The 16,503-nt window shown below is 42.8% G+C and overlaps 1 protein-coding gene across 5 annotated transcripts in view; it reads right to left on the bottom strand.

Annotated features, from left to right (window-relative positions):
* The window catches only part of OTUD7A (OTU deubiquitinase 7A), a 392,936-nt gene that overhangs the window by 169,722 nt on the left and 206,711 nt on the right, over positions 1-16,503 (bottom strand). For all 5 annotated transcript variants that reach the window (XM_070496818.1, XM_044763182.2, XM_070496820.1 and 2 more), the window contains 2 exons: positions 12,916-13,010; positions 11,265-11,419 (listed from right to left, as the gene is read on the bottom strand). In XM_070496818.1, the coding sequence (XP_070352919.1) occupies positions 11,265-11,415 (151 nt within the window). In that variant the 5' untranslated portion in view covers positions 11,416-11,419; positions 12,916-13,010. The remainder of the gene's footprint in view (positions 1-11,264; positions 11,420-12,915; positions 13,011-16,503) is intronic.

Consider the following 16,503-nt stretch of genomic DNA (forward strand, 5'->3'; position numbering starts at 1 on the left):
AAGGCTAAACTCATAGAAACAGAGAGTAGAATGGAGGTTACCAGGGGCTTGGGGTGGGGGGTGGGGCAAATGGGGAGATGTTGGTCAAAAGGTACAAACTTCCAGTTATAAGACGAATAAGTTCTGGAGATCTGCTGTAAAGCATGGTGATTATAGTTAATAATACTGTGTTATATACTTGAAAGTTGCTAACAGAGTAGATCTTAAATGTTCTCACCACAAAAAAGAAAGTGTAATTATGTGACATGACACAGGTGTTAGCTAACACTCAGGTGGTGACTGAGGAGGGAACATCTCATTCTGTGCGCAGGCTAAAGCCACCAATGAGCAGAAGTTTTCACATTAGTAGAGGATGGCTGATCAAGCAGGCTCTTAATAATGAGAAATGGCCACTCCAATCCTGCCCTTGATCCATGTCTCAGAGGCAACCAGGGACTGTCTGTGAGACTGACGACACAGAGCATGTTGGCCATGGTAGAGTTTAAAGTAACCAGCTCCCTTGGAGTCTGACCCCCTGACTGACTTACCCAACTGTGCAGGCACAGATGGCATTCCATGTCATTTGCTCTATCTCTTGCCTGGGAGGTGGCAGAAATCTCCTCACTAGTTTATAGACAAGAGCGCTGGTGCCACCACTTGCTACCATAAGGAATGTGGCTAATTGATAATCCCTTTCCAACTGATCCTTGTGCTTCTCATGCTCTTGGTAGGCACGACACTCCAGGCAACCAGTAAACAATTAGAATTCAGAGATGGAGGGAACCTATTTTGCACTATGGCTTTCAAATTTATAGCCTCATAAAATTCCAAAACTGAGTTTCCTGGAACATAAACAGGATCTTGTGACTTCCCTGCTGAAAACCCTTCAATGCTCCTATGGCTAAAAGGTAACTTCTCTACACTGAACACCAAGACCTTTGAGAAGGGTCCATCCACGCAGCCTCATCTCATCTCCTGCCATTTCCTTTCCAGTCATATTTTGTGCTCCAGCAATACTGAGCTCCTTCTGTCTTTCTGGTTTCTATGCCTCCATACTTTTGCAAATGCTGTTCCCTTGGACTGAAATATGCAACACCCGCCCACCAGCCTTCTATACACACACACACACACCACACACATACCTCCCCTTCTGCCCAGTAAATTCCTGTTCCCCTCTGAGCCTCAGCTCAAAGGCTACCTCCTCTGTAGAGTCATCTAGGACCACGCGAAGCATACCTGGGTTCTCCTCTTGGACCCCTCATTTTGGCTAGTTACCTGACTGTAGTGGGAGGGGTTTATTTAGCACTTGAGAGCAGGGCCCTTCTTTCTTCCATCCTGGACCTCTAACATCCAGCTCAGAGACCCTCAGCGCATGCTTGTGGACTGACAACATGAACATTTTTGCATAAGTGGGAGTTCTTAATATGTAGTACCCTCCTTTTCCTGCCTAATCAAAAAGTTGTTTAAATTACTTTTAGTTTGCACAGCTACTTTTTATCTCAAGAAGCATTTAACTCCATATGAGTCCAACTGTAAGTCATGATATCAGAGGATCTTCTGCCAGGGGTTCTTGTTCTCTTGACCCTCCCCCTTCAATTCAATTAATTTTAGTCCACGGTACTGAGTGCACTGCTGGGAGCCCTGGAAGGACGCACATATCAGGGAAGCAAAGTGGAAGAGCCCAAAGAAGTGGGGGGCATGAGCTTGCCCATGTGGAGACAGCCATTGAGAAAGACTCTGCGATGGATATGGCTGGCTTTCCAGAGAGGAACCATTTAATTTCAAGCAGTCAAGATGGGACAGCCTTTTGAATAAAGCCAATAAAATAGGTCAATGATGGTACCTGGGGTTACAATCTCCCCTAATGGAAAGGAAATGAGGGAAATAAGATCTACAACTGATTAGCGTGCCAAAAGGAAGCTCACCACATATAGTCCTAATAGGTTTCAGTTTGTTTTCATGAGTATCTAAACACACTCTCCTATCCAAATGGGGCCAGGCCACAGAAGGTATCTTGGAGGTCTGATCCTGGACAGGAGTTATTTTGGGCCATTTTATTTCAAATAGATGTAGTCTAATGGCAGAGCTGATCCCCGTGGGGATAGAACAGTAGGGGGAGCAGCCAGAGGTTTCATTTTAGTATTTCTGGATCCACTAACAAGATCATCCCATCTCTGACCAGAAGCCATGAGACTTTCTACTCCTCTAACTCCCACTTAGGATTCACAGTCACCAGGACATGTGTTCATTCCCACTCAAGGATATGGGATTTGATGGCAGGCCTCTATTCACACAAACATGAAAAAGTTAGAGGAGCGAATTCTCTGGGTAAACAGGGTGGAATGTGCTTGACATTGGGCTTGATCGCAGAGAAGGAATGCTCTGGGTACACACATGTGGTATGTCTGGGCTTGGGACGCCTTCATCTCTCATTTTAATTAAAAAATGACCATTGTAGTGCCTACCTCAGTTTCCTACATGTTCAAGTAGGTGTGATTCTTTGGACCAAGTTGTCCTGGGGCAGTGATGGCAACTGGCCGGTCTCCAGGCAGAGACCCTTTGACTCCTCTGACCTCGGCCCCATCCCTTCTGATTCCATCTCACCCACTCTGCTAAATGCTCCACTCAGTCCCATGGATTTGCTGTGGGTGGATCCCATGATCAGCTTTGGGCTAATGTGAGATTTTTACTAAACACATTCTTCCCTTAGTTGCCTCCATGCCCTTCTCCATTTCTTGAGTGGACTCTTTGGAGCATTACTGCAATTATCCAAGTCAGCAGCTGCTGTCCCCAAATCCTGGGAAAGTTTTCAAAGGCGAAATGTAAATGTTAATGGAATTACCTGTCAATATGACTGGCAAGTGATTGGGAGTGGCCTCTCTGTGTGAGGTGGAACAAGAAAGCACACCATGCGCCAACTTCCAAACCACATATACTTCAAACCCAAGGGACCCAGGGTTGGCAAAGAGAGGTATATTTCCCCATAAATAACTCTAAGCACTTAGTTCTCAAATCATCAATTCAGCTAGTAAATACACATGTATCTTAAAATACATGGATAGCTTCCCTATATATATATATATATTTTTTTTTGAGAATACAATTTAACTTAGTTGCCATTTTCCTTAATTTTGCAAATTCCACAAGATTCTGAAAAATTATACCATGGATGTGTGAGATGTTAATTTACAGTTAATGGTCTTTCTAAATTTCTAGTTAATGTTCTATCTGGCTGCTTTATTCGAGGATTTTTTTCCCATGGATAGCAACACAAGTGAGGCGTGGGTCCGCTGAAAGAGCTGCAAGGCCTAACATTCAGTCATCGCAAAGGTGTGAGAGCTGTCTTCTTTTTAAGTAAAGAGCTGACACTTTATAAACAACTCACGTGTTTGGCCTCCTGCTCAAAAATCTTTTTAACTAACTTTTTATATATGTAAAGAGGCCAGACAAGTGTCTGGCATATGAATCCTAGCTATTAGTTCTATTTTTTGAATAGTTTTTGTGGTCTATTGAAGTAGTATTTTATTTGAAAAGCTAAGTGGCCACATCATAAAATGGGTGACTAACACATTCCTTTGGTGATCAGTTAAGAGTCTTTTGAGTGCACACAGCATACAAGGTGCTATCATGCTCTAGAAGGACAGTGGGTACAAAGATAAATGGTAGGTGACCTGGCTTTGCTGAAAGAACATGGCATTTGGTGACATGAGTGGGTTCAAACACTGGTTCTGCTATGCACTGGCTGTGTAACTTTGGGGGATTTTCTTGGCCTCAGTTTTCTTCCCTATAAAATGGGAAAGCTAACTCTTTGCTAATTAACTGTGAGGATTAAATGAGATATCATATTTAGAAAGCTCAGTGTCTGACATATAACAATACACCATAAATGCTAACTACTACGGTCAATGTTACTATCTTTGTTTTTAAGAACTTCTAAATTAATAAGGAAAATAAAAGTATGTAATTAATTATAAAGAGACACAACCAAATATATATTACAATAGAAGTCTACAAAGTTCTGAGGGATGGCAAGGAGTGACCAATTAATTCCAACTCTTTCTAGAAACTTCTTTCCCCAGATATTCACATGGCTCATTCTCTCATGCCTCTAATCTTTCCTCAGAACTCCCCCTTTTTTTGTGAGGCCTTCTCTGACAGCCTTAATTTAAAATTGTACCCCCAGCCCCACACTCCTACCTCCTCCCCTTGATATAGTTTTCTCCATAGCACAAGCCATTAAAATACTATAGAACTTAATTATGCTGTCTATTGTCTGTCTTCATGAGGATGAGGATTTTTGTCTGGTTGCTCATTACTATGTACCCAGGAGTCAGATCCCTCTATTCAAGGTCTAGCACGTGCCAGGTGTTGGGGGGAAACAAGGAGTAAACCTTGTGTGGTCCCTGCTGTGGTGGAGCTCATGATTCAACTTGGAGGAGGAGCAGTTTCAAGAATGAGACAGAGTCTGTGTAGGGGGTGTGGGCAGCACAAGAAATGAGCTTAAGCGCAGAGGTGAATGGCGTGTCTGGGGAAAGGGATGGTGAAAGAATGCAGTGGGAGATGAGATGGAAAGGATGGAACAGGGCCAGATGCTGAAGGGACTTGAGTGCCATGTGGAGGAGTTTATTCTTCATGTAACAGGGAAGATAAAAGGATTTGGGGAAGCAGAGTCATCCAACCTGACCTTTGTTTCAGAAGGACCACTTTGCCAATGTGAAAAGGGCAGATGTGAAGGAGGCAAGCAGCCAGGTTAAGGACACACCCTTCCAACTAGAGGCAGATCAGTGTTCACTTTCTCCAACTTTGTCTCTCTTTATCCTGCTGTCCCTATCCTGTCTATTTTTGCTGGGGTCTTTATTGACTTATTGGCTACTCTTTCTTCTCATTGGCCTCCCTCTGCTATACTGTGATTCCCATCATTGTGTGTGTGTATCTTTCTATTTTGAAATAAACAATACTTACAGAAAGTTACAAAAATAGTACAGAAAGGGGTTCATGTACCCTTCACCCAGCTTCTGCCATCATTGTGATTTTTTTTACCGTTAGAAAGATCTGAGACCTCACAATGAAAATATTTCATTCTTTGAAACACTGGCTTTTAGAAAAATCTCAACTCAAATACCTCTGACAACTCAAAGGACCCACCATACATAGGTAACCACAGTCTTCCCACTTGCGAAAACAGAGGATAGGTTGCCGTCCTGGGTAAGATGGAGCAAGGACACTCCACTGTGTCTCTCCTACTGAAATCAGTGAGGACTCCTGGACTGAATGCATGGAGCAGTTACTGGGCACTCAGAAATGTAAACGACAGCAGGCAGATAGAGGAAGAAGACCACAATTTGAAGTACCGCAGAACCAGTGTTGAGTTGATGACTGTTTTCCTCCAATCACCCCCATGTGAATTCAGTGTAGCCCCACACCCAGAAGTGGGCATTAGCTCCAGGGGAAGCCCTGGTTCTCTGGCTCAAGAAGTAGGAAAGAGTCTCTAATGTTCAGAGAGAGTGTAGAAATCTCTCATTTATCTTTTTTTCTTCTAAAAATTTCTCAGTTCTCTCGTGCCCCAGAACTCAAGCAATTTTGTGGCAGCAATGGGGGATGGCAGGAAAGTAGAACTGGGAGGCAGGGGACTCTTCCTCTCCAATCAGAGGAACAGTGGTTCCCAGACGGGGGTCGAAGCCCATTGCTTTTGTTCTTTCTCTGACTTCTGACTGCTTATCTCTGACATGGGCATAGGCCAATCAAGTGTGCAGGAACATGGAGTGAACAAAGGCCTAGTGTGCTGGCTGGAGGACTGGAAAAGTGGAGTCCCAGGCATCCAGGACTATTGAGGAGATTATGATAAGGCAGGAGTTTGGGAAAGCAACCCCTTTAAAGTTGTTTATGAACTCTTGGGCTTACCCCTGAGCTGCACATGTATAGATTTGACCCTAAATCGATTCCAGAGACTTTGAGTAGTGAAATATGGGACAGACGATTGCCCAGGTCCCAGACTGGCCACAAGGTGGTACACACACAAGACAGATCCAAACAGGACTTCTCAAAGACTCAGTGTTGGAATCACACTCCACAGACGTCTTGAGGAACTTGGAACTCGTGGTCTGAACCCTATTGGGACAATTACCTTCCAAAACAAAAATAACAACATTTTCCATAAGATTTAAACCACCAGAGTCTCAAAACATAATATTCAAAGTATCTAGGATATAATCCAAATTTAGTCACCATGCAAAAAACCAGGGAAATCTCAATAGCAGTGCTGGAATGAAACTGTTATTGGAATTATCTGACAAAGAGTTTAAAGTGGTTATTATAAATATTTTTCAACAAATAAGAGAGAACACTCTTGAAAAATATAGAAAGTCTCAGTAAAGAAACAGAAGATATAAAGAGGAAACAAGTTTAGAAATGAAAAAATTCAACATGTAAAATAGAAAATTCACTGGATGGGTTCAATAACAGAATGGAGATGACAGAGGAAAGAGTCTGCAAATTTATAAATAAACCAATAGAAATTATCCAGTCTGAACAATGGACAGAGAAAAGATTGGAAAAGAAAATAAAAAGAACTGTAGGGACCTGTAGGACAAGGAGAAAAGGTCTAACCTTCAAATCATTTGATTCCAAGAAGGAGAGGAGAAAAACGTGGGGCAGAAAAATCCTTAAAGAAATAACGGATGGGGGCCGGCCCCATGACCGAGGGGTTAAGTTCATGCGCTTCGCTTCGGCGGCCCCGGGTTTTGTTGGTTTGGATCCTGGGCGCAGACATGGCACTGATTGTCAGGCCATGCTGAGGCGGCATCCCACATGCCACCACTAGAAGGACCCACAACTAAAATATACAACTATGCACTAGGGGGATTTAGGGAGAAAAAGCAGAAAAAAAAATTGGCATCAATTGTTAGGTCAGGTGCCAATCTTTTTTTCTTTTTTAAAGATTTAAAAAATTTTTTTTTCCTTTTTCTCCCCAAACCCCCTGGTACATGGTTGTATATTCTTCGTTGTGGGTACCTCCAGCCATGGCATGTGGGATGCTGCCTCAGCGTGGCCCGATGAGCAGTGCCATGTCGGCGCCCAGGACTCGAACCAACGAAACACTGGGCCGCCTGCAGCGGAGGACGCCAACTTAACCACTTGGCCACGGGGCCAGCCCCACCAATCTTTTTTTTTTTTTAAAAAAAGAAAGAATGGATGAAAGGCTGGTTTACTATTAGAAGGCAATCAATGTAATCTACTATATCAGCAGTTTAAAGAAGAAAAAAACACTTGATCATATCAATTGATGTAGAAAATGCATTTGAAAAAACTCAACAAGTATTCATGATAAAACTCTCTGCAAACTAGGAATAGAAAGGAATCCCCTCCATCTTATAAAGAGCATCTACAAAGACCTACAGCCAACATTCTACATAATGGTGAAAGACTGAACACTTTCCGCTTAACATCAAGAACAAGGCAAGGAGGTTCTCTTTCATCACTCCTATTCAACCTTTTGAATAGCTGAAACTAGAAGTCCTAACTACTGCAATAAGTCAAGAAAAAAATAAAAGGCACACACATTGGAAAGAAAGATATAAATCTCTCCCTATTTGGAGACAACATGATTATTTATGTGGAAAATCCCGAGGAATACACACATACACACACACACACGCACACACGCACACACGCACGCACATGCATGAGGATGCACACATATACACACACCCTAGAACAAATCATTGACTTTAGCAAGATTGCCAGATAGAAGGGCAACATATAAAAATTAACTATATTTCTCTATACTAGCATTGAACAATCAGAAACTGAAAATTTAAAAAAAAAACAATACCATTTACAACAGCTAAAAAAAACCACACCTGGACATAAATCTAACACACCATATGTAGGATCTATATGCTAAAACTACAAAACGTTGATGAAAGAACTCAAAGAAGACCTAAGTAAATGGGAAGTATGACTATCTTGACTTCAAGGATTGGAAGGCAAAACATAGTTAGGATTGACTTACAGATTTAACACAATGCCAATCAAAACCCAAGCAGGAAATTTTACAGATAGAATTAAGCCAATCTTCAAATTTATATGGAAAGGCAAAGGAAATAGAATAGTTGAAACATTTTTGAAAGAGAATAATAAAGTTGGAAGACTAATGCTAACTGATTTTAAGAGTCACTACAAAGCTACAGTAATCAAAATGGTGTAGTATCAGCAAAGGAATGGACATATTGACCAATGGATCAGAATCAGCATCAAGAAATAGATTCCCCAGGGCCAGCCTTGGTGGCCTAGGGGTTAAGTTTGGTGCACTCCACTTCAGCGGCCTGGGTTTGGATCCAAGGTGTGGACCTATAACACTCATCTGTCAGTGGTCATGTGTGGTGGCGACTCATATGCAAAAAGAGGAAGATTGGCAGCAAATGTTAGCTCAGGGTGAGTCTTCCTCAGCAAAAAAAATAAAACAAACAGAAATAGATTCCCTCAGGCATGCTCAATTGGTTTTTGACAAACGTGCAAAGCCAATTCAATGGAGAAAGGATAAACTTTTCAACAAATGGTGCTGAAACAATTGGATATCCATACGTATAAAAATGAACTTCGGCCTACATCTTACACGTTATAGAAAAAACAACTTGAAATGAGTCAGAGATCAAAATATACAACATAAAAGTATAAAACTTTTGACAGACCACATTGGAGAAAATCTTTATGATCTGGAGACATGCAAAGGTTCTTAGACATGTCACTCAAAGCATGATCCATAAAAGCAAAATTGATAAATTGAACTTCATCAAAATTAAAATCTTTTGCACTGCAAAGGACATTGTCAAGAGAATAAAAAGTCAAGCACAGACTGGGAGAAAATATTTGCAAATCCCACATTTGGCAAAGGATTTACAGTCAGAATACACAATGAACTCTCAAAACTCAACTATAAGAAAACAAGCAACTCAGTGTTCCCTAGAAACAGGCAAAAGGCTTGAATGTACATTTCTCCAGAGAAAATATATAGATGGAAAATAATAACATGAAAGAAAATTTCAACATCATTAGTCATTAGGGAAATGAAAATCAAAATGATGAAGAAATACCATTCCACACCCATTAGAATGGCTAAAATTAAAAAAAAATAAAGAAATACCAAGTGCTAGTAAGGATGTGGTGCAGCTGGTACTCTCATACTTTGCTGGTAGGAATGTAAAATAGTACAGGACTCTGGAAAACAGCTTGTCAGTTTCTTATAAAGTTAAACATACACTTACCATATGAACCAGAAATCTCATCCCTATGCGTTTCCCTTGGAAAAATTAAAACTATGTTCATAACAACCCCTGCTATCAAATGGTTATAGCAGCTCGAGTCATAACTGCCCCAGATTGGAAACAACAGAACTGCCTTTCAACAGGTGATGGACCAACACACAGTGGTCCTGCTCTCGAATGGATGATGCTCAGCAATAAAAAGGAACAAAATATGACACTCACAACTTAGATGAATCTCAAAATAATTATGCTGAGTGAAAAGAAGCCAGTTTCAAAAGATGAGGTTCTGCATGACTCTGTGTATGTGGCATTCCTGAAAGAAAACTAAAATGAGGGGAAGCGCAGCAGTGGTGGCCAGCAGACAGCGGTGGGGAGGGTGTGCCAATAAAAGAGAGCTGGAAGGAGTATTTGGGGTGACGAGATGGTCTGTGTTCTGAGAGCCGTAGTAGGAACATGAATCTATGCATTTGTTAAAATTCTGAGAGCTGTACACAAAAAAGTCAACTTTTCAGTATTCTAATTTAAAAAATAAAATTAAAAATTAATAAAAAAAGAAAAGAGCTGGCAACTATTGCTTCCTGCTGAAGGCTATCTAGATATTAACAGCAATCTGCGAGCCAGCTGCAAAGTCTGCAACAACAAACATGATCTCCTTCAACTATTTCTTGAGCCTCTGCTGCCTGCTGGTCACTCCGCCAAACACTTTCTATCACAGCTTCTAATGTTCACAGTCACCCTGGAAGGTGGCTTAAGCTCAATGTGGGGGAGAAAACTGTGGTGAAGAGAAGTTAAATAATTGGCCCGACATCTCACAGCCACTAAGCAGCTGAGTTGGGATTTGAATCCCGCTCTCATTGCCAACCTGATTCTAAACCTACTTCACACTGCTGTTCACTTAAATGAAGAAAAGCAGTGGGAACTGTCAAGGAGACGTCATATAATGTGACTATCGGGAAGTGAGACTCACACTTTGATTTACAAATACAACGAAAATTCTCTAAGCATATTTTATTCTAAACCCCAAGTTTGTTTGAAATTCTAGGAGATTCAGGGAAATTTAAAAACTGCTATTGCCAGTGCCATTTTCTCAGAATCCTCCAACAGAAAGTTCTTAATTTTCAATAGGATTGAATAGTTACCTCTACCATTTGCACTGACGTACACTAATTCATATTTTTCCTAGGTGAATTAGGAATCATTGCGACTGATAATACTTGACCACATGTTAACAAATTCCACAAATAGAAGTTTACATAATTAAAGCAAAGAATAATCATTTTAAAATCCTCTCTTCTTACACATTTGATTGTCCTGAGAAGTTATAACTGACTATTCCCATCACTTCTCTTTACCACGTCACAAAAAATAAATAAATAAAATAAAGATTTCAAAAACACACAAAGTAAATCCATTTTACAGCTGGAGACAGAAATTAAATTTTAATTTTTAGTCTATCATGATTATACCTGATACATATCTGAAAACATTCTACATATGGACTACGCACATTTTTCATGTAGCAAATGATTCCTCCTCTAAAAGCTTGAGGATGAATTTTGCCTTCTTGCTTGTGAATTATTACCATCTATTTTACTGGTTAATAGGTGGTTTTTTCACCAAAAACTTTGGCCTAAGGTATTTTTGTCTCAGTTAAGATAGAGATAAGCAGCTCAGGTCTCCAATAAAAGTGTTTTGTTCAGTGTTCTATAATTTCTGCTCTACTGAATATATTTTCTTTAAAAAAAAGTTACTGGTAAATTTTGACTCATTATCCTCAAGCTTTAACGCAAAGCCTAGCCAAAGCCTTCTGCACTTTCCCCATAGAGATCTGGGTGATCTATTCCACACCCCAAATAAAGTCAAGAGTAACAAAAATAATTTCACCACCAAAACCTTCTTCTACTTTTTAAAGAGTCCAAGTACCACTGTTGTCAGGCAACAGAGATATTCTTATCTCTTGTCACCGAGTTGGAAGGTAGTCAGTCCCAGAGGGTGGTGCGGGGGCTGAGGAGGCGGGCTTACCTTCCAGCAGGTCTCTGGCCAGACCAGGTTCTGCCCCTGTGGACCGAACAAAGTCTGACAGGACTGCGTCCATATCAAGAGTCATATGATCATGTAGAAGGGCTGCCCAACACTCAGCCGAGGTGGGGTTTGGAAGCAGGCTAGAAACCATCCATCTGCAGGAAAGAGGAGAGAAGCAAAAGTGATGGAAGTGGCAACGTGAGTGAGAACACATGCAGAGACCCAGTGGAGAGAAGGAACCAGTTCCGCCTGCTGTGACATATTTTTGAGCTAGTTTGGGACAACTGCCTGAATCTTCATCTAAGACATTAAATAAAACTCAAACCCAAATATTATCCCTCTGTATGTGTATATGAAATAAGGGGTCGTTATGAAATCCAGTGCTTCTGATCTTTCATTCTGTCAATTCCAATGACAACCGATTGAAAAGAAGATAGACTAGTCTTTAAAAAAATCAAACACCTTGAGTACACTTAGATTAATTTGGAGTCATTAGATTTCTAATCCTCTTCCAAGTTATACACACATGTAACACTTCCAGAATGTAACTGAGTTGCGCACTATATCCCAATTAGGCATTCATCAGTGAGCCAACACACCCCTCAGCTCTCACCCCTCACTAGGCTCTCAGGAAAGACTCCATGTTAATCCAGAGTTCACTGAAATACAAAACTTGCTGAAGATGACAACTAAACTATCTGCCTATCTGCCATCTCTCCAAGAGTTGTCATAGTCACAGTAACAGTAACAATCCAACAAAATTCATAAAGATGTCAGATTTCCTAGGCAGAATAATCCTAGTTAGAAAGATACAATGGGCATCCTGCAGCTTGACCACAGGCTGTACCAGCCAAATGCTGCGGGAAAAGCAACCAGCACATGGCAGGTGAGGGTGACTCATGAACTAGTGAACCAGTGCTGGGTCACTGGTAGATACCCGGTCACGGCTGATACAGTGCAAAGGCATCCCCATGTTTGCATACATAATGGGTTAGCAAATTATGGCCATGGGCCAAGTGTGGTCCACCACATGTTTTTGTAAATAAAGTTGCATTGGAACATAGCCACATCCATTCATTTACATATTGCCTCTGGTTGCTTTTGCACACGGCCCAGTTGAGCAGTTAAAATGGAGATCATGAGACCCACAAAACCAAACATATTTACTATTTGGACCTTTATAGAAAGTTTGCTGAGTCCACTTTAGATGACAGAAAATTTTATACTGGTATAAATAAGTATATTAATTATGCACGTAATTAATTTAACATGCTGTGGGGCGAGTTTCAATCCCATGCTACTGATGAGTGTCCTCTGTTCCCTCCTTTAAAGATAACCACTTGGATGCTCTGCTCTGTGGGCTGGGTTCTGTGATGACTGCTGCTGCTTCAGAGCCAGGCATGCCAGCCTGAGCCCCAGATCTGCCACTCTGACGAGCTGTGACATGCTTTCTAACCTCTCTGAGCCCATCTGTGCATTTGTAAGACTGGGAGAAAAAAGCATCCAAGATGCAAGACCCTGAGGACTGGGGATCAGGTGGGGAGGTCTGTGACCTCAGACGTGTTCATTGTTACTACACCAGCTTGCACATGGCTCCTACTTGGGTGTAATCTTTGGTTGGTGCAGCTGGAAAATAAGAAAATTATTTGACCTGATGTATATGGTACCAATTAGGAGATTGTCTTCTTCCTTCTCTCCATGCACCGGAGCCTCGGCCGGGAGAGTCTCCTCTTTTGTCACTTCCACCTGGGGGACAAATCAGAGAATAAGAGCATGTTACTCTCCTTACTCTCAGACAGAGGCTGAATGCTTTGCTTCTTGTCACACCAGGGAGGCTGCATCTGGGGCGCAGCCAACTCTCCGCAGCACACTTGCTGCCTTTCTGGGCCCTGCAGGTACCTGCCTACCAGCCAGCCATCATTTCCTACATCCTGGGGACTTCTGCAAGGTGGGGGTGGCTTAACCTTCCTCATTTTAGCAAGCACTTATATTTCAATGAGTAGCACTTTCACAGTACAGGGCTGTTTTAAACCTTACTAGTAAACACCACATCAAAACATTTAATCTTAGTTTTTTTTTTTTTTATTGTGGTAACACACACATAACATGAAATTTACCAAATTAGTCATATTTAAGTGTACAGTTAGTGGTATTAAGTACATCCACATTGTTGTACAACTATCACCACTACCCATCTCCAGAACTTTTTCATCTCTCTCAACTGAAACTCTGTCCACATGAAACACTGACTCTCATTTCTCCACACCCCCAGCCCCTGGAAACCATCATTCTACTTTCTAGGAATCATATATAATTGAATAATATAACATTTGTCCTTTCGTGACTGGCTTGTTTTGTTCAGCATAATGTCTTCAGGGTTCATCTGCGTTGTAGCAAGTGTCAGAATTTCCTTCCTTTTTAAGGCTTGTCTTAGTCAACTCAGGCTGCTGTAACAAAATACCATAGATGGGGTGCTAAAACAACAGATATTTATTTCTCAGAGTTCTGGAGGCTGCAAAGTCCAAGATCAAGCTGCCAACAGACCCAGTATCTAGTAAGGACCTGCTTCCCTGGCTTGTAGAGAGCCAACTTGTTGTTGTTAAGACTGAGGACTGAGAGAATGAGCTCTAGTCTGTTTCTCTTCTCATAAAGACACTAATCCCAACGTGGGGGCTCCATCCTCATGACCTCTTCCAATCCTAATCACCTCCCAGAGGCTCACCTCCTAATATCATCGCTTGGGGATAAGGGCTTCAACATATGAATTTTGGGGGGACACAAGCATATAGTCCATGACAAGGCTGACTAATAGTCCATTGTACATATAGACCACATTTTGTTTATCCATCATCTGTCAGTGGTCACTTCGGTTGCTTCCTCCTTTTGGCTGTTGTGAGTAACGCAATCTCAGCTGTTCTGATACGTATACCAGGTCGCCATGCTGTGACTGTTACAAGCTTCCACCAGTGTCATAGTGCAGATTTATGCCCACACCTCCTCCTCTGTACCTTGTCCTTGATGCAGATAAAGATTAAAGAAAAGGCTTAAAGTGAATTTTTCACCCAAATTCAAGTGAGCATTTGCATGGCAAGATGCTTGCCACCATGCATATCCCCTTGAAGACTTACTTCTTAAACCTAATACCACCATGGCCACCAAGCCTCATATCCCTGCACTGTGATGATACGGGAGAAGCTAGGGCAGTGGGAATATGGGCTCCTGACCACCTTGGCTGTCTCCACCCTGCTGCCCCTGCCACCTCTTCAAAGTGCACTTCTGGGCCTCTCTAGCTGCCATTCCTTGGCCAAGGCATCCACATGGCTCAGTTCTAGCTGTGTGAGGCTCAGGGTGCCTAGGTCCTAGTTCTGCAATCCTGGTCGTTCTTGTGCATCTTGGCCCATGGATGGAACTTCTCTGAGGGTCTTGTCTACTGCCCTGGGGACAGTGGTATGTCAAGCTGTTCTTAGGAGAGGCAGTACAGCATGGGGACAAGAGCTTGGCCCTGGGATCAGTCTCTCAGTTCCAAGGTGGCTTCACCACTACTGCCTGTGTGGCCTCAGGCATGCTGTTTCACCTTTCTGTGCCTCAGTTTCCTCACTAGTGGAATTAGAATAATAGTAGTATCTCATAGCTACTTGGAAGTTTAAGGAGTCAGTGCATGAAATGCCCTGGCCTGCATACAAGCTCAATAAACACTGGTAATTATTGAACCAGTGAACGAACTCTCACTAGGGACCCTGAGACCATCCTCGTCTAGCCACCGAGGAGCAGAACTGCTGCCACTGGAACTGCTGAGGAACTAGACTGGATAATGGAGGTGCATCTGATCCTGTATTCTCGCTGTCTTCGCCCAGTCCCACTGCATTTCCAGCACAGGAAGAAATACCAGTGAGCCTGCTAATTGATTACAGGTAGGCACGAACTCAAGATAGGCAGGGGCCTCTTCCCAAGAGCACCAGATGCACACCCTCAACCCCATTGCTACTCAGACATAGGTATGGTGACCTACACCTCCTTTCCTGGCTGTGCCTCAGTCCCTGAGTCAGGGACAGATGGGGGAAGAGGCCTACAAATGCACAGTGGGAGACTGATGGAGAACTCTAGGAGGGAGGCCTGGCACTGCTCCTATATCCACCATTGAAGCCCACCTCCAGAGCCTCAGCTCCCTCCCTGCAAAATACAGGGTTTGGCCAGGAAAGCTAAGGACTCTTTCTATTGTAATATCACATGGTTTGAACGTCTCAAAAAGGAGAGAAGAGCAGAGGTTTATAACTGTTACATGAAAATTGATGAAAAATGAAACCGAGAATCCTCTTCCCTTTTATTTCTATGTGTTCATGAATCTGCCATTCTTCCTCTTCTGAGCTGCTCTGTGAAAAAGACACACCGTGGGAAGGAGTGTCTCTGTGGTTTATGCAGCAGGTAGAGCACACACCTGATGGGCAGCATTGTTCCCCTGAGGGCTGGACAGATGAGTGTTAACAGGCTTTGTGGGGACTGGCCAGTTTCCAGCTCTCTTCCCTGTGGTCATCTGTGTGCCTACAGGGTGGGCTGCATCCCAGGCCCTGGTCACAAACCACCATGACAGTGGCAACTGTCACTACCCCTGTCCCGGATACCAGATATCTGGCTAGGCTTGTTCCTAAAAACCACTGTTGAACATTGTCTGTACTCTTGAGTAGGTCTTTTTATTACTTCTCTTTATGTGTGAGAGAACTGAGGCTTTGAGAAGGGAAGAGCTGTTGGGACCTTGCTGGGAAATGCCCTGGTCTCCATGTGTGGCACATTTCCTCTTGCTCCAAGAGCTGTCCTTGGCCCTTTGTCTTCCCTGCAGCAGGCAGCCAATGCCATGTCTGAGCCCTGGGCTTACCGCTCCCACGGAGGGTCACCCACAAGCACAAGAGCACAGGGGTCCTTCTCATGGCCTTCACTTTGTCCACAGCAGCCTGGATTGGCCTGCTTCTCTGTGGTCCCTGGCTCCCTCCCTACCAGGCCCTTGACTCCTGGGAGAGTTTCTTGAACTCTCAAATGCTCTAGGCTGTCTCTCACACTGAGAATGTTCCCAGTGCAGCTCCTCTCAGAGTCCTGCTTGGCTGTGACAAGGATGCGTGCCCCATTCCTGTCCAACCCCCAAGTCATGCTCTGTCCCAGTGGTGGTCCCTGAATTCCTTTGACAGTATAAACTCTATCACACTACGCACCTGCAGACCCCCAACGAGAGGGGACAAAAGCAATTGCC

This window comes from Equus asinus, chromosome 2 (genome assembly GCF_041296235.1).
Source record: "Equus asinus isolate D_3611 breed Donkey chromosome 2, EquAss-T2T_v2, whole genome shotgun sequence".
Taxonomy (NCBI): Eukaryota; Metazoa; Chordata; class Mammalia; order Perissodactyla; family Equidae; genus Equus; species Equus asinus.